Raw genomic sequence first — 19,383 nt, forward strand, 5'->3', positions numbered from 1 at the left:
TAGGTACATGCTTTTTTCTTTTTTTCAAATGATTAGCTATGGCCAAAATATTAGGTACACCTCAATCAAAATGATTTAACTACGGCCAAACCATTAGGTACACCTTTTTTCCCCACAATTGATCAACTATGGCCAAACTATTAGGCACACCTTTTTTTTCCAAATAATTAGCTAAGGCCAAAATATTAGGTACACCTTTTTCTTCACATGAATATGACAGAATAATACTTTATTGCCATCAAATCGTCGCTTACACGGACAACAACTCCTTTGGAAAATAATCCAAACGGGACAAGAAAAAAAAAACGTTATTATTGACAGAAATGTTTGAGGATTTGAAGAGAAGTGAAATTGCCAAGAAAAGCGAGTGGATCAAACGTGTGCTCCCACATCATTGGGGGAAAGGATTTGTTGAAAAATGTAAAAATATATGAAATATACATTCTCATATGATTGCTGCTTCAAGCTAGCAGTTTGTTTGTTACATCTAAAGTCAAAACAGGTTTTAAATCACTTTTTTTAGCCAAGAAGCAAATATCTACACAAGACTTGATTTGTATCTCAAAATATTTATAATAATACAATTATCTCATAATAATAAATATCTTATAATAATAATAATTGTATTATGACAAAAATATTATTATTACTACATAATAATAACATTATTATTAGTACATAATATTCATCTCATTATTACTACATAATAATAATATTAATCTTATTATTATTATTATTACTACATAATAACAATGTAGTAATAATAATATTACTACATAATAATAATAATATTACTACATAATAATATTATTACTACACAATATGATTACTATTACTACATAATAATCATACGATTATTATGTCGTAATAATAATTGTATTATGACGTAATAATACTATTATTATGACATAATATTATTAATATTATGACATAATAATAATGATATTATTGTTATAATAATGATAGTGAGATGATTAGTCCAGCATGATTGTCAGTGTGTACATGTCCTGTTAGTAGAAAGTTAAAAACATCATTTCTCCTGAAAAGTCTCCTCTCTGATCGCGCTGCCAATCACCGCCATAAAAAAGGGTTTGGTGCCGGAAGCTTCTAAAGGTTGCTGAAGAGTTCGTTTTTCTTGGTCCAGTCCATAGCGGGCGCTCTCTTGTTGGAGCGCTTCTGGTGGGCCAGCTCCTTGACCTGCTGCAGACTCATGGTCAGGGCGGGGATGGCCCCTGGAGTCACGCCCTGGAGGGGACACATCCTCCTTTTATTTCATTTTTGAAACACGTTTTTAGGCCACCTTCTTGCGACCAGAAGGAGCTTTAACATGCAACCTGTTTTATTTCAAATGTAACCTTCCTCTGATTAATACATATAGTTTGATGATAAAATGTTATTTTTAATGTAACATTTAAATGTAACCTTCCTCTGATTAATACAAATAGTTTTTATATTTTTTTAATCTTATTTTATGTTATTTAAACTTTTTTTAATGTATTTATTTATTTTTTAATACAAATAGATTGACAATAAAATGTTATTTTTAATGTCACATTTAAATGTAACCTTCCTCTGATTAATACAAATAGTTTTTGTATTTTTTTAATCTTATTTTATGTTATTTAAACTTTTTTTATGTATTTATTTATTTTTTAATACAAATAGATTGACAATAAAATTGTATTTTTAATGTCACATTGAAATGTAACTTTCCTCTGATTAATACAAATAGTTTTTATATTTTTTTAATCTTATTTTATGTTATTTAAACTTTTTTTATGTATTTATTTATTTTTTAATACAAATAGATTGACAATAAAATGTTATTTTTAATGTCACATTTAAATGTAACCTTCATCTGATTAATACAAATAGTTTTTATATTTTTTTAATCTTATTTTATGTTATTTAAACTTTTTTTTATGTATTTTTTATTTTTTAATACAAATAGATTGACAATAAAATGTTATTTTTAATGTCACATTTAAATGTAACCTTCCTCTGATTAATACAAATAGTTTTTATATATTTTTAATCTTATTTTATGTTATTTAAACTTTTTCTTATGTATTTATTTATGTTTTAATACAAATAGATTGACAATAAAATTTTATTTTTAATGTCACATTTAAATGTAACCTTCATCTGATTAATAATTTTTTTTTTTTTTTTAAACTTTTTTGAAATTATTTTGTAATTTTTTTTGCAATTTTATCTATTTATTAATTTTTTTGAATGATTTTTAAAAAATACAGTTAGTTTGATAATAAAATACTATTTTTAATGTAACATTAAAAAAGGATCTGATCACAACTTGTTTTGAGTTTCAGTTGCACTTCCAAGCCATGAGATGGCAGCACTGTACAGGCTATCTAAGGATGTGTTGTGTTGCGCCCTGCAAAGTGTTTATACTCTAAGTATTTGTTTGGTTATAACTTTCATCTTACTTATAGTTTTAATTAACACATTTGGAGGTGTTGAAATATTAGGTACATGTTGTTTTCAAATTATTAGCTATGGCCAAATTATTAGGTACACCTTCCTTTATGCAAATTATGAGGTATGGCCAAAATATTAGGTACACCTTCCTTTATGCAAATTATGAGCTATGGCCAAAATATTAGGTACACCTTTATGCAAATTATGAGGTATGGCCAAAATATTAGGTACACCTTCATGCAAATTATGAGGTATGGCCAAAATATTAGGTACACCTTTATCCAAATTATGAGCTATGGCCAAAATATTAGGTACACCTTTATGCAAATTATTAGCTATGGCCAAAATATTAGGTACACCTTCCTTTATGCAAATTATGAGGTATGGCCAAAATATTAGGTACACCTTTATGCAAATTATGAGCTATGGTCAAAATATTAGGTACACCTTTATGCAAATTATTAGCTATGGCCAAAATATTAGGTACACCTTCCTTTATGCAAATTATGAGGTATGGCCAAAATATTAGGTACACCTTCATGCAAATTATGAGCTATGGCCAAAATATTAGGTACACCTTTATCCAAATTATGAGCTATGGCCAAAATATTAGGTACACCTTTATGCAAATTATGAGGTATGGCCAAAATATTAGGTACACCTTTATGCAAATTATGAGCTATGGCCAAAATATTAGGTACACCTTTATGCAAATTATGAGCTATGGCCAAAATATTAGGTACACCTTTATGCAAATTATTAGCTATGGCCAAAATATTAGGTACACCTTTATGCAAATTATTAGCTATGGCCAAAATATTAGGTACACCTTTATGCAAATTATGAGGTATGGCCAAAATATTAGGTACATATTTATTTTCAAATGATTAGTTATGGACAAAATATTAGGTACACCTTTATGCAAATTATGAGGTATGGCCAAAATATTAGGTACACCTTTATGCAAATGAGGTATGGCCAAAATATTAGGTACACCTTCCTTTATGCAAATGATGAGGTATGGCCAAAATATTAGGTACACCTTTATCCAAATTATGAGCTATGGCCAAAATATTAGGTACACCTTTATGCAAATTATTAGCTATGGCCAAAATATTAGGTACACCTTTATGCAAATTATTAGCTATGGCCAAAATATTAGGTACACCTTTATGCAAATTATGAGGTATGGCCAAAATATTAGGTACACCTTTATGCAAATTATTAGCTATGGCCAAAATATTAGGTACACCTTCCTTTATGCAAATTATGAGGTATGGCCAAAATATTAGGTACACCTTTATGCAAATTATGAGCTATGGTCAAAATATTAGGTACACCTTCCTTTATGCAAATTATGAGGTATGGCCAAAATATTAGGTACACCTTCATGCAAATTATGAACTACGGCCAAAATATTAGGTACACCTTTATCCAAATTATGAGCTATGGCCAAAATATTAGGTACACCTTTATGCAAATTATGAGGTATGGCCAAAATATTAGGTACACCTTTATCCAAATTATGAGCTATGGCCAAAATATTAGGTACACCTTTATGCAAATTATTAGCTATGGCCAAAATATTAGGTACACCTTTATGCAAATTATGAGGTATGGCCAAAATATTAGGTACACCTTTATGCAAATTATGAGGTATGGCCAAAATATTAGGTACATATTTATTTTCAAATGATTAGTTATGGACAAAATATTAGGTACACCTTTATGCAAATTATGAGGTATGGCCAAAATATTAGGTACACCTTTATGCAAATGATGAGGTATGGCCAAAATATTAGGTACACCTTCCTTTATGCAAATGATGAGGTATAGCCAAAATATTAGGTACACCTTTATCCAAATTATGAGCTATGGCCAAAATATTAGGTACACCTTTATGCAAATTATTAGCTATGGCCAAAATATTAGGTACACCTTTATGCAAATTATGAGGTATGGCCAAAATATTAGGTACACCTTTATGCAAATTATTAGCTATGGCCAAAATATTAGGTACACCTTTATGCAAATGATGAGGTATGGCCAAAATATTAGGTACACCTTCCTTTATGCAAATGATGAGGTATGGCCAAAATATTAGGTACACCTTTATGCAAATTATGAGCTATGGCCAAAATATTAGGTACACCTTTATGCAAATTATTAGCTATGGCCAAAATATTAGGTACACCTTTATGCAAATTATGAGGTATGGCCAAAATATTAGGTACACCTTTATGCAAATGTTGAAATCGCCATGTGAAACCGCTAATGCTAATAGTAGCTTGTCTGCATATCCAATGTAAACTAGCATCAAGTTAGCACATTTTGTCAGGGTGGAGCTTTACTTTACGTTGTAGTGTTTTCTACCAAGCATACTTTCTTTGTTGCTGTTGAAAATGTTAACATTATTTAGAGGGAGTTTGTCTAAGTCTGCTCTCAGTGCTGCTTGAGTGATTGTTTTCCTGATATGGATTTGTTGTCTATGTTCTATGTTTCCTGTCACCTACCTCGGGGGGCGTGCTGCTGCTGGGCGAGGTGATGGAGGCGTTGGACGAGGCGTTGGATGGAGAAGGGCTGACTGACGGCTTGGAGTCTCTCTCGGCCCCGCCCCCGTTCACCTGGCAACACAAACACTGACGTCACTTCCCGCCATCGGCTGGAAGAATATGTAACAATGTTCTAGGGAGCGTGGTGAAGTTGTGTGTTTGATTTAAACAACAATGTTCTAGGGAGCGTGGTGAAGTTGTGTGTTTGATTTAAACAACAATATTCTAGGGAGCGTGGTGAAGTTTTGTTGAATTTAAACAATACTCTAGGGAGCGTGGTGAAGTTGTGTGTTTGATTTAAACAACAATATTTTAGGGAGCGTGGTGAAGTTGTGTGTTTGATTTAAACAACAATATTCTAGGGAGCGTGGTGAAGTTGTGTGTTTAATTTAAACAACAATACTCTAGGGAGCGTGGTGAAGTTGTGTGTTTGATTTAAACAACAATATTTTAGGGAGCGTGGTGAAGTTGTGTGTTTGATTTAAACAACAATATTCTAGGGAGCGTGGTGAAATTGTGTGTTTGATTTAAACAACAATATTTTAGGGAGCGTGGTGAAGTTGTGTGTTTGATTTAAACAACAATATTCTAGGGAGCGTGGTGAGGTTGTGTGTTTGATTTAAACAACAATACTCTAGGGAGCGTGGTGAAGTTGTGTGTTTAATTTAAACAACAATACTCTAGGGAGCGTGGTGAAGTTGTGTGTTTAATTTAAACAACAATACTCTAGGGAGCGTGGTGAAGTTGTGTGTTTAATTTAAACAACAATACTCTAGGGAGCGTGGTGAAGTTGTGTGTTTAATTTAAACAACAATACTCTAGGGAGCGTGGTGAAGTTGTGTGTTTAATTTAAACAACAATACTCTAGGGAGCGTGGTGAAGTTGTGTGTTTGATTTAAACAACAATACTCTAGGGAGCGTGGTGAAGTTGTGTGTTTAATTTAAACAATACTCTAGGGAGCGTGGTGAAGTTGTGTGTTTGATTTAAACAACATTATTCTAGGGAGCGTGGTGAAGTTGTGTGTTTGATTTAAACAACATTATTCTAGGGAGCGTGGTGAAGTTGTGTGTTTGATTTAAACAACAATATTTTAGGGAGCGTGGTGAAGTTGTGTGTTTGATTTAAACAACAATATTCTAGGGAGCGTGGTGAAGTTGTGTGTTTGATTTAAACAACAATATTTTAGGGAGCGTGGTGAAGTTGTGTGTTTGATTTAAACAACAATACTCTAGGGAGCGTGGTGAAGTTGTGTGTTTAATTTAAACAACAATACTCTAGGGAGCGTGGTGAAGTTGTGTGTTTAATTTAAACAACAATACTCTAGGGAGCGTGGTGAAGTTGTGTGTTTAATTTAAACAACAATACTCTAGGGAGCGTGGTGAAGTTGTGTGTTTAATTTAAACAACAATACTCTAGGGAGCGTGGTGAAGTTGTGTGTTTGATTTAAACAACAATACTCTAGGGAGCGTGGTGAAGTTGTGTGTTTAATTTAAACAATACTCTAGGGAGCGTGGTGAAGTTGTGTGTTTGATTTAAACAACATTATTCTAGGGAGCGTGGTGAAGTTGTGTGTTTGATTTAAACAACAATATTTTAGGGAGCGTGGTGAAGTTGTGTGTTTGATTTAAACAACAATATTCTAGGGAGCGTGGTGAAGTTGTGTGTTTGATTTAAACAACAATATTTTAGGGAGCGTGGTGAAGTTGTGTGTTTGATTTAAACAACAATATTCTAGGGAGCGTGGTGAAGTTGTGTGTTTGATTTAAACAACAATATTTTAGGGAGCGTGGTGAAGTTGTGTGTTTGATTTAAACAACAATATTCTAGGGAGCGTGGTGAAGTTTTGTTGAATTTAAACAATACTCTAGGGAGCGTGGTGAAGTTGTGTGTTTGATTTAAACAACAATATTTTAGGGAGCGTGGTGAAGTTGTGTGTTTGATTTAAACAACAATATTCTAGGGAGCGTGGTGAAGTTGTGTGTTTAATTTAAACAACAATACTCTAGGGAGCGTGGTGAAGTTGTGTGTTTGATTTAAACAACAATATTTTAGGGAGCGTGGTGAAGTTGTGTGTTTGATTTAAACAACAATATTCTAGGGAGCGTGGTGAAATTGTGTGTTTGATTTAAACAACAATATTTTAGGGAGCGTGGTGAAGTTGTGTGTTTGATTTAAACAACAATATTCTAGGGAGCGTGGTGAGGTTGTGTGTTTGATTTAAACAACAATACTCTAGGGAGCGTGGTGAAGTTGTGTGTTTAATTTAAACAACAATACTCTAGGGAGCGTGGTGAAGTTGTGTGTTTAATTTAAACAACAATACTCTAGGGAGCGTGGTGAAGTTGTGTGTTTAATTTAAACAACAATACTCTAGGGAGCGTGGTGAAGTTGTGTGTTTAATTTAAACAACAATACTCTAGAGAGCGTGGTGAAGTTGTGTGTTTAATTTAAACAACAATACTCTAGGGAGCGTGGTGAAGTTGTGTGTTTAATTTAAACAATACTCTAGGGAGCGTGGTGAAGTTGTGTGTTTGATTTAAACAACAATACTCTAGGGAGCGTGGTGAAGTTGTGTGTTTAATTTAAACAATACTCTAGGGAGCGTGGTGAAGTTGTGTGTTTGATTTAAACAACATTATTCTAGGGAGCGCGGTGAAGTTGTGTGTTTGATTTAAACAACAATATTTTAGGGAGCGTGGTGAAGTTGTGTGTTTGATTTAAACAACAATATTCTAGGGAGCGTGGTGAAGTTGTGTGTTTGATTTAAACAACAATATTTTAGGGAGCGTGGTGAAGTTGTGTGTTTGATTTAAACAACAATATTCTAGGGAGCGTGGTGAAGTTGTGTGTTTGATTTAAACAACAATATTTTAGGAAGCGTGGTGAAGTTGTGTGTTTGATTTAAACAACAATATTCTAGGGAGCGTGGTGAAGTTGTGTGTTTGATTTAAACAACAATACTCTAGGGAGCGTGGTGAAGTTGTGTGTTTAATTTAAACAACAATACTCTAGGGAGCGTGGTGAAGTTGTGTGTTTAATTTAAACAACAATACTCTAGGGAGCGTGGTGAAGTTGTGTGTTTAATTTAAACAACAATACTCTAGGGAGCGTGGTGAAGTTGTGTGTTTAATTTAAACAACAATACTCTAGGGAGCGTGGTGAAGTTGTGTGTTTGATTTAAACAACAATACTCTAGGGAGCGTGGTGAAGTTGTGTGTTTAATTTAAACAATACTCTAGGGAGCGTGGTGAAGTTGTGTGTTTGATTTAAACAACATTATTCTAGGGAGCGTGGTGAAGTTGTGTGTTTGATTAAAACAACAACATTCTAGGGAGCGTGGTGAAGTTGTGTGTTGAATTTAAACAACAATATTCTAGGGAGCGTGGTGAAGTTTTGTTGAATTTAAACAATATTCTAGGGAGCGTGGTGAAGTTGTGTGTTTAATTTAAACAACAATATTCTAGGGAGCGTGGTGAAGTTTTGTTGAATTTAAACAACAATATTCTAGGGAGCGTGGTGAAGTTGTGTGTTTAATTTAAACAACAATATTCTAGGGAGCGTGGTGAAGTTGTGTTGAATTCAAACAACAATATTCTAGGGAGCGTGGTGAAGTTGTGTTGAATTTAAACAACAATATTCTAGGGAGCGTGGTGAAGTTGTGTGTTTAATTTAAGCAACAATATTCTAGGGAGCGTGGTGAAGTTTTGTTGAATTTAAACAACAATATTCTAGGGAGCGTGGTGAAGTTGTGTGTTTGATTAAAACAATATTCTAGGGAGCGTGGTGAAGTTGTGTGTTGAATTTAAACAACAATATTCTAGGGAGCGTGGTGAAGTTTTGTTGAATTTAAACAATACTCTAGGGAGCGTGGTCAAGTTGTGTGTTTGATTAAAACAACAATATTCTAGGGAGCGTGGTGAAGTTGTGTGTTTAATTTAAACAACAATATTCTAGGGAGCGTGGTGAAGTTTTGTTGAATTTAAACAACAATATTCTAGGGAGCATGGTGAAGTTGTGTGTTTGATTAAAACAACAACATTCTAGGGAGCGTGGTGAAGTTGTGTGTTGAATTTAAACAACAATATTCTAGGGAGCGTGGTGAAGTTTTGTTGAATTTAAACAATACTCTAGGGAGCGTGGTCAAGTTGTGTGTTTGATTAAAACAACAATATTCTAGGGAGCGTGGTGAAGTTGTGTGTTTAATTTAAACAACATCCTAGTCATGTCCGTTGTGTCCTTGGGCAAGACACTTCACCCTTGCCCCTGATGGCTGCTGGTTAGCGCCTTGCATGGCAGCTCCCGCCATCAGTGTGTGAATGTGTGTGTGAATGGGTGAATGTGGAAATAGTGTCAAAGCGCTTTGAGTACCTTGAAGGTAGAAAAGCGCTATACAAGTATAACCCATTTATCATTTATCATTTATATTCTAGGGAGCGTGGTGAAGTTTTGTTGAATTTAAACAACAATATTCTAGGGAGCATGGTGAAGTTGTGTGTTGAATTTAAACAATATTCTAGGGAGCGTGGTGAAGTTGTGTTGAATTCAAACAACAATATTCTAGGGAGCGTGGTGAAGTTGTGTTGAATTTAAACAACAATATCCTAGGGAGCGTGGTGAAGTTGTGTGTTTATTTAAGCAACAATATTCTAGGGAGCGTGGTGAAGTTTTGTTGAATTTAAACAACAATATTCTAGGGAGCGTGGTGAAGTTGTGTGTTGAATTTAAACAATATTCTAGGGAACGTGGTGAAGTTGTGTTGAATTCAAACAACAATATTCTAGGGAGCGTGGTGAAATTGTGTTGAATTTAAACAACAATATTCTAGGGAGCGTGGTGAAGTTGTGTGTTTAATTTAAACAACAATATTCTAGGGAGCGTGGTGAAGTTGTGTGTTGAATTTAAACAACAATATTCTAGGGAGCGTGGTGAAGTTGTGTGTTGAATTTAAACAATATTCTAGGGAGCGTGGTGAAGTGTTCAATTCAAACAACAATATTCTAGGGAGCGTGGTGAAGTGTTGAATTCAAACAACAGTATTCTAGGGAGCGTGGTGAAGTTGTGTTGAATTCAAACAACAATATTCTAGGGAGCGTGGTGAAGTTGTGTGTTGAATTTAAACAACAATATTCTAGGGAGCGTGGTGAAGTTGTGTGTTGAATTTAAACAACAATATTCTAGGGAGCGTGGTGAAGTTGTGTGTTGAATTTATACAATATTCTAGGGAGCGTGGTGAAGTTGTGTGTTGAATTTATACAATATTCTAGGTAGCGTGGTGAAGTTGTGTTGAATTCAAACAACAGTATTCTAGGGAGTGTGGTGAAGTTGTGTTGAATTCAAACAACAATATTCTAGGGAGCGTGGTGAAGTTGTGTGTTGAATTTAAACAACAATATTCTAGGGAGCGTGGTGAAGTTGTGTGTTGAATTTAAGCAACAATATTCTAGGGAGCGTGGTGAAGTTGTGTTGAATTTAAACAACAATATTCTAGGGAGCGTGGTGAAGTTGTGTTGGATTTGAACTATATTCTAGGGAGCGTGGTGAAGTTGTGTTGAATTTAAACAATATTTTAGTGAGCGTGGTGAGATTGTGCGTTGAATTTAAAGAACAATATTCTAGGGAGCGTGGTGAAGTTGTGTTGAATTTGATTGATTGAATTTAAAGAACAATATTCTAGGGAGCGTGGTGAAGTTGTGTTGAATTTAAACAATATTCTAGTGAGCGTGGTGAGATTGTGTGTTGAATTTAAACAACAATATTCTAGTGAGCGTGGTGAGATTGTGTGTTGAATTTAAACAACAATATTCTAGGGAGCGTGGTGAAGTTGTGTTGAATTTAAACAACAATATTCTAGGGAGCGTGGTGAAGTTGTGTGTTTAATTTAAACAACAATATTCTAGGGAGCGTGGTGAAGTTGTTTTGATTTTAAACAACAATATTCTAGGGAGCGTGGTGAAGTTGTGTTGAATTTAAACAACAATATTCTAGGGAGCGTGGTGAAGTTGTGTTGAATTTAAACAACAATATTCCAGGGAGCGTGGTGATATAATATTAGCATGTCTCAAAATTCATGAATTTCAAGTTAAAATGGTCAATTAGCTAAAAAGCTAGCATGAAATATTAGCATGCTAATGTTAGCATGATAACATCGGAACATTTTGCGTACTTCTAAAATGGCGCCAAGTATCAAAATCAATGATTTTTAGATCCAAATGAATATAGTTAGCCAAAACACCAACAGCAGACACAAACATCACACAGGATAATATTGTCAATAATTAATTAAAATGTTGCATATTTTTAAGTGTCTAAGAAAAGATCATCATTGTAATAACTAGAACATTCCCTCGGAAATTGTGGTGGGCCTGCTATCTGTGCTGTGAAACTTCGGTCCACAGTTTATTCAAGCTAAAATTCTAGCATGAAATGTGAGCATGCTAATGTTATCATGATAATGTAGGAAAAGTTAGTGTACTTCTAAGATGACGCCAAATATCAAAATCCATGATTTTTAAGTTTAAATTATCAAAATTGGCTCGAATGCTAGCATGAAATGTTAGTACGCTAATAATAACATGATAACATCGGAAAAGTTAGTGTACTTCTAAGATGATACAAGTATTAAAGTATATAATGCATGATTTTTAGATTGAAATGATAAAAATTAGCTCAAATGCTAGCATGAAACCTTAGAACGATAAAGTTAGCACGAGAACATCGGAAAAGTCAGCAAAATTATAAGATGGCGCCAAGTATCAAAATCCACGATTTTTAAGTTTAAATGATCAAAATGAGCTCGAATGCTAGCATGAAATGTTAGTACGCTAATATTAGCATGATAACATTGAACAAGTTAGTGTACTTCTCAGAAGATGCACCTATTAACGTATTAAAATGCTTGATTTTTAGATTTAAATGATCAAAATTAGCTCAAATGTTAGCATGAATCGTTAGCATGCACTTGTTGGCATGATAACATTGGAACAGTTAGTTTACTTCTAAGGTGATTCAAGGATTAAAATCCATGGTTTTTAGGTTTAAACATTAAAAATGAGCTAACATATTAGCATGGAACGTTAGCGTGCTAATGTTAGTGTGGTAACTTTGAGAAAGTATAAATGCGTAAATAAATGCATGATTTTTAGGTTGAAATGAATACAATGAGGTAAAATACATCCACTTACACAAAAACCCCACAAAAGATAATATTGTAAATAATAATTAATTAACATGTAGCACATATTTAAGTGCCAAAGAACAGATAATGAGAGTACTACTACTAATAATAATAATAATGATCTACAGGTAAAAACATATTTACTGTGCGTACATTTTTACATTCTACTATTTCTATACTTGGGACGGAAAATGTTGTCTATTAGTCTGTGCTCGCTACTAAATACTTCAAAATGTATTTAAAAGTTGACTTTTATTTATTTCAAGTGGCCTGGACTACTGCAATGCACTTTATGCTGGAATTAGCCAAAAAGCTCTCTCCCGGTTGCAGTTAGTCCAGAACGCGGCAGCAGGACTTTTAACAGGGGCCAGGAAACGCCAGCATATAACCCCAATTCTTCGGAGTTTGAACTGGCTCCCTGTTCATTTTAGAATTGATTTTAAATCCTTGCTGTTTGTTTTTAAAGCTTTACATGGACTGGCACCTCAGTATATCTCGGACTTCATCCAAATTTACACTCTGAGGTCCGAGAGCCAGCTCCAGCTCGTGGTGCCCAGGACGAGACTTAAAACCAGGGGAGACAGGGCCTTCTCTGTGGTCGGCCCTAAACTCTGGAACACTCTGTCCCTCCATGTTCAAACTGCTCCCACAGTGGAGTGTTTTAAGTCTCGTCTTAAGACCCACTTTTATTCTTTGGCTTTTAACACTACGTGAGTTGTGTGGTCTTCTGTCCTCTGTTGTCCTGTGTGGTTAGGGTTATAAATTTTGATGTCTATTTTACTGTTTTAATTGGTTTTACCCTTTAAAATCGTTTTTAATCATATTTATTTTTTATATTGTCTCTGTATTGGTTTTCTATTCATTTATTCTTTGTTTTTATTCAGTCATTGGTGTAGCATAATATTGTTTTTAATATTGTTTTTAATATCGTTTTTAATATTGTTTTTAATATTGTTTTTAACATGGCTGTGCAGCACTTTGGAAACATTCTTGTTGTGTAAATGTGCTATATAAATAAAGTGGATTGCATTGGATTGGATTTATTCAAATTTACCAGCCTCGATGCAGTACTAGATAAAACCACACGAAGGCAGCATTGTGTTTGTGATCTGTTGTACAGAAAGTGTTGTATTTTTATAGATATATCAGAACTGTATGTATGTGTATATATATATATATATATATACTAGGGCTGCAACTAACGATTAATCTGATAATCGATTAATCTGTCGATTATTACTTAGATTAATCGATTAATAATCGGATAAAAGAGACAAACTACATTTCTATCCTATCCAGTATTTTATTGAAAAAAAACAGCATACTGGCACCATACTTATTTTGATTATTGTTTCTCAGCTGTTTGTACATGTTGCAGTTTATAAATAAAGGTTTATTTACGGTAAAAAAAAACGCATGCGCATAGCATAGATCCAACGAATCGAAGACTAAATTAATCGGCAACTATTTTTATAATCGATTTTAATCGATTTAATCTATTAGTTGTTGCAGCCCTAATATATACATGTACATACATATATATATACGTATGTATGTATGTATAAACACACACACATGTATATAATATATACATACATATATATATGTACGTATGTATGTATACACACACACATATACATACATATATATATATACAGTATATACACACATATACATATATGTATATACTGTATATACACACACACACACACACACACACACACACACATATATATATATATATATATATATATATATATATATATATATATATATATATATATATATATATATATATATATATATATATATATATATATATATATATATATATATATATATATATACAAACCCCAAAAGCAGTGAAGTTGTCACGTTGTGTAAATGGTAAATAAAAATAGAATACAACAAATCCTTTTCAACTTATATTCAATTGAATAGACTGCAAAGACAAGATATTTCATGTTATTTTTTTGCAAATAATCATGAACTTAGAATTGAATGGCAGCAACACATTGCAAAAAAGGCATTTTTACCAGTGTGTTACATGGCCTTTCCTTTTAACAACACTCAGTAAAGGTTTGGGAAGTGAGGAGACACATTTTTGAAGTGGAATTCTTTCCCATTCTTGCTTGATGTACAGCTTAAGTTGTTCAACAGTCTCCCTTCTCATATTTTAGCCTTCACACATTTTCAATGGGAGACAGGTCTGGACTACAGGCAGGCCAGTCTAGTACCCGCACTCTTTTACTATGAAGCCACGTTGTTGTACCACGTGGCTTGGCATTGTCTTGCTGAAATAAGCAGGGGCGTCCATGGTAACGTTGCTTGGATGGCAACATATGTTGCTCCAAAAGCTGTATGTACCTTTCAGCATTAATGGTGCCTTCACAGGTGTGTAAGTTACCCATGTCTTGGCCACTAATACACCCCCATACCATCACACATGCTGACTTTTACACTTTGCGCCTGGAACAATCCGGATGGTTCTTTTCCTCTTTGGTCCGGAGGACACGATGTCCACAGTTTCCAAAACCAATTAGAAATGTGGACTCGTCAGACCACAGAACACTTTTCCACTTTGCATCAGTCCATCTTAGATGAGCTCGGGCCCAGCGAAGCGTTTCTGGGTGTTGTTGATAAATGGCTTTGGCTTTGCATAGTAGAGTTTTAACTTGCACTTACAGATGTAGCGACCAACTGTAGTTACTGACAGTGGTTTTCTGAAGTGTTCCTGAGCCCATGTGGTGATATCCTTTACACACTGATGTGGCTTTTTCATGCAGTACCGCGTGAGGGATCCAAGGTCCGTTGGGTTGAGAAATGTTGTTCTTCAACAATTTGCTCAGGCATTTGTTGACAAAGTGGTGACCCTCGCCCCGTCCTTGTTTGTGAACGACTGAGCATTTCATGGAAGCTGCTTTTACACCCAATCATGGCACCCACCTGTTCCCAATTAGCCTGTTCACCTGTGGGATGTTCCAAATAAGTCTTTGATGAGCATTCCTCAACTTTATCACTCTTTTTTGCCACTTGTGCCAGCTTTTTTGAAACATGTTGCAGGCATCAAATTCCAAATGAGCTAATATTTGCACAGAATACCAAAGTTTCTCAGTGTGAACATGAAATATCTTGTCTTTGCAGTCTATTCAATTGAATATAAGTTGAAAAGGATTTGTTGTATTCTCTTTTTATTTACCATTTACACAACCTGAAAACTTCACTGCTTTTGTACTTTATATATATATATATATATATATATATATATATATATATATATATATATATATATATATATATATATATATATATATATATATATATATATATATATATGTGTGTGTGTGTGTGTATATATATATTTAAAAATGCGGAGGTGAAAGTATATAAAGAGTAGATAAGAAAAGAGAATGGAGGATTGTGATATTTCCTACTTTGTACTGTATGTATGTATGTATGTATGTGTGTATATACATATGTGTTATGTATGTATGTATGTATGTATGTATGTATGTATGTGTGTATATACATATGGTATGTATGTGTGTATATACATATGTTATGTATGTATGTATGTGTGTATATACATATGGTATGTATGTATGTGTGTGTGTATATACATATGTTATGTATGTATGTATGTGTGTATATACATATGTTATGTATGTATGTATGTGTGTATATACATATGTTATGTATGTATGTATGTGTGTATATACATATGTTATGTATGTGTGTATCTACATATGTTATGTATGTATGTATGTGTGTATATACATATGGTATGTATGTATGTATGTGTGTATATACATATGTTATGTATGTATGTATGTGTGTATATACATATGTTATGTATGTATGTGTGTATATACATATGGTATGTATGTATGTATGTGTGTATATACATTTGTTATGTATGTATGTATGTATGTGTGTATATACATATGTTATGTATGTATGTTATGTATGTGTGTATATACATATGTTATGTATGTATGTATGTGTGTATATACATATGTTATGTATGTATGTATGTGTGTATATACATATGTTATGTATGTGTGTATCTACATATGTTATGTATGTATGTATGTGTGTATATACATATGTTATGTATGTATGTATATACATATGTTATGTATGTATGTATGTGTGTATATACATATGGTATGTATGTATGTATGTACGTATGTATGTATGTGTGTATATACATATGTTATGTATGTATGTGTGTGTATGTATGTGTGTATATACATATGTTATGTATGTATGTGTGTGTGTATATACATATGGTATGTATGTATGTATGTGTGTATATACATATGTTATGTATGTATGTTATGTATGTGTGTATATACATATGTTATGTATGTATGTATGTGTGTATATACATATGTTATGTATGTATGTATGTGTGTATATACATATGTTATGTATGTGTGTATCTACATATGTTATGTATGTATGTATGTATGTGTGTATATACATATGGTATGTATGTATGTATGTGTGTATATACATATGTTATGTATGTATGTATGTGTGTATATACATATGGTATGTATGTATGTATGTGTGTATATACATATGTTATGTATGTATGTGTGTATATACATATGGTATGTATGTATGTATGTGTGTATATACATTTGTTATGTATGTATGTATGTATGTGTGTATATACATATGTTATGTATGTATGTTATGTATGTGTGTATATACATATGTTATGTATGTATGTATGTGTGTATATACATATGTTATGTATGTATGTATGTGTGTATATACATATGTTATGTATGTGTGTATCTACATATGTTATGTATGTATGTATGTGTGTATATACATATGTTATGTATGTATGTATATACATATGTTATGTATGTATGTATGTGTGTATATACATATGGTATGTATGTATGTATGTACGTATGTATGTATGTGTGTATATACATATGTTATGTATGTATGTGTGTGTATGTATGTGTGTATATACATATGTTATGTATGTATGTGTGTGTGTATATACATATGGTATGTATGTATGTATGTGTGTATATACATATGTTATGTATGTATGTTATGTATGTGTGTATATACATATGTTATGTATGTATGTATGTGTGTATATACATATGTTATGTATGTATGTATGTGTGTATATACATATGTTATGTATGTGTGTATCTACATATGTTATGTATGTATGTATGTATGTGTGTATATACATATGGTATGTATGTATGTATGTGTGTATATACATATGTTATGTATGTATGTATGTGTGTATATACATATGTTATGTATGTATGTGTGTATATACATATGGTATGTATGTATGTATGTGTGTATATACATTTGTTATGTATGTATGTATGTATGTGTGTATATACATATGTTATGTATGTATGTTATGTATGTGTGTATATACATATGTTATGTATGTATGTATGTGTGTATATACATATGTTATGTATGTATGTATGTGTGTATATACATATGTTATGTATGTGTGTATCTACATATGTTATGTATGTATGTATGTGTGTATATACATATGTTATGTATGTATGTATATACATATGTTATGTATGTATGTATGTGTGTATATACATATGTTATGTATGTATGTATGTATGTATGTATGTGTGTATATACATATGTTATGTATGTATGTGTGTGTATGTATGTGTGTATATACATATGTTATGTATGTATGTGTGTGTATATACATATGTTATGTATGTGTGTATATACATATGTTATGTATGTATGTATGTGTGTATATACATATGTCATGTATGTATGTATGTATGTATGTGTGTATATACATATGTTATGTATGTATGTATGCATGTGTGTATATACATATGTCATGTATGTATGTATGTATGTGTGTATATACATATGTTATGTATGTATGTATGTGTGTATATACATATGTTATGTATGTATGTATGTGTGTATATACATATGTTATGTATGTATGTGTGTATATACATATGTTATGTATGTATGTATGTATGTATGTATGTATGTATGTATGTATGTATGTATGTGTGTATATACATATGTTATGTATGTATGTGTGTGTATGTATGTGTATATACATATGTTATGTATGTATGTGTGTGTATATACATATGTTATGTATGTGTGTATATACATATGTTATGTATGTATGTATGTGTGTATATACAAATGTCATGTATGTATGTATGTATGTGTGTATATACATATGTTATGTATGTATGTATGTATGTGTGTATATACATATGTTATGTATGTATGTATGTGTGTATATACATATGTTATGTATGTATGTATGTGTGTATATACATATGTTATGTATGTATGTATGTATGTATGTATGTATGTATGTATGTATGTATGTATGTATGTATGTATGTATGTGTGTATGTGTCTATTCCTGCCATCTGTCAGCTTCTTGTTGGACTTTATCAGAGTGGCTGAAAACAAGTTGTTAGAATTTCACCACACTTAGATTTTCATAAAGATGTTTTAATTTTTAACCCAAACTGCCAGCTCCACCCTTCCAAAGTCCACACCTGAGAGATGACCTATTGACCTTCTCAATCAGCTGCTTATGCAAGCACAACACGTGACTAGTTTCTTTCTTACAACATCTTCAGCACAGGAAGTGCATTTGGCCATGAATGATAATAATAATAATAAGTGGGAATGTTGTATATCGTGTGTGGAAGGAAGCAAAGCACAGACAAAAAAGAAGTGTGTCTCGGGTGAGAGGAAGAAAGACATCTTGTCAGCAGGCCTCACCTTGTCCTCCATGCCGCCGTTCACATCAGGCTCAGGTAGCACACCTGCAGACAAAACAACAACCGATAATTGATCCATGAGCATCGTTGGTGTTTAGCAGTGATGCTAAAACCATACTGATCATCCCTGTGATACCAAACACAAGGAGTGATACTGTGTCCATCAAAGCCTCCGTGTGTGTGTGTGTGTGTGTGTCACTTTAAGAAAATAACCCCACATGATCGGTACATCTGCTGTGCTAACACCCAACTGTATTTAACTCCAAATAAGTCAACCACCTTCTTTCCTGTGTACATACATACATATATCAGTGTTTCCCACACATTCATTTATTTGTGGCGGCCCGCCACGAAAGAATTACGTCCGCCACAAATAAAAAAAAAAAAAAAAAAAAAAAAAATATATATATATATATATAT

The 19,383-nt window shown here is 32.8% G+C and overlaps 1 protein-coding gene across 1 annotated transcript in view; it reads right to left on the reverse strand.

Annotated features, from left to right (window-relative positions):
- Nucleotides 1-212: 212 nt before the first annotated feature.
- LOC133642253 (Na(+)/H(+) exchange regulatory cofactor NHE-RF1-like) overlaps nt 213-19,383 on the reverse strand; it is a 102,555-nt gene continuing 83,384 nt past the window's right edge. Inside the window, exons 4-6 of the mRNA XM_062036345.1 lie at nt 18,965-19,008; nt 4,953-5,063; nt 213-1,245 (exon numbers count right to left, since the gene is read on the reverse strand). Of these exons, the coding sequence (XP_061892329.1) occupies nt 1,108-1,245; nt 4,953-5,063; nt 18,965-19,008 (293 nt within the window). The 3' untranslated portion in view covers nt 213-1,107. The remainder of the gene's footprint in view (nt 1,246-4,952; nt 5,064-18,964; nt 19,009-19,383) is intronic.

The sequence above is a fragment of the Entelurus aequoreus genome, linkage group LG25, assembly GCF_033978785.1.
Source record: "Entelurus aequoreus isolate RoL-2023_Sb linkage group LG25, RoL_Eaeq_v1.1, whole genome shotgun sequence".
Classification (NCBI taxonomy): Eukaryota; Metazoa; Chordata; class Actinopteri; order Syngnathiformes; family Syngnathidae; genus Entelurus; species Entelurus aequoreus.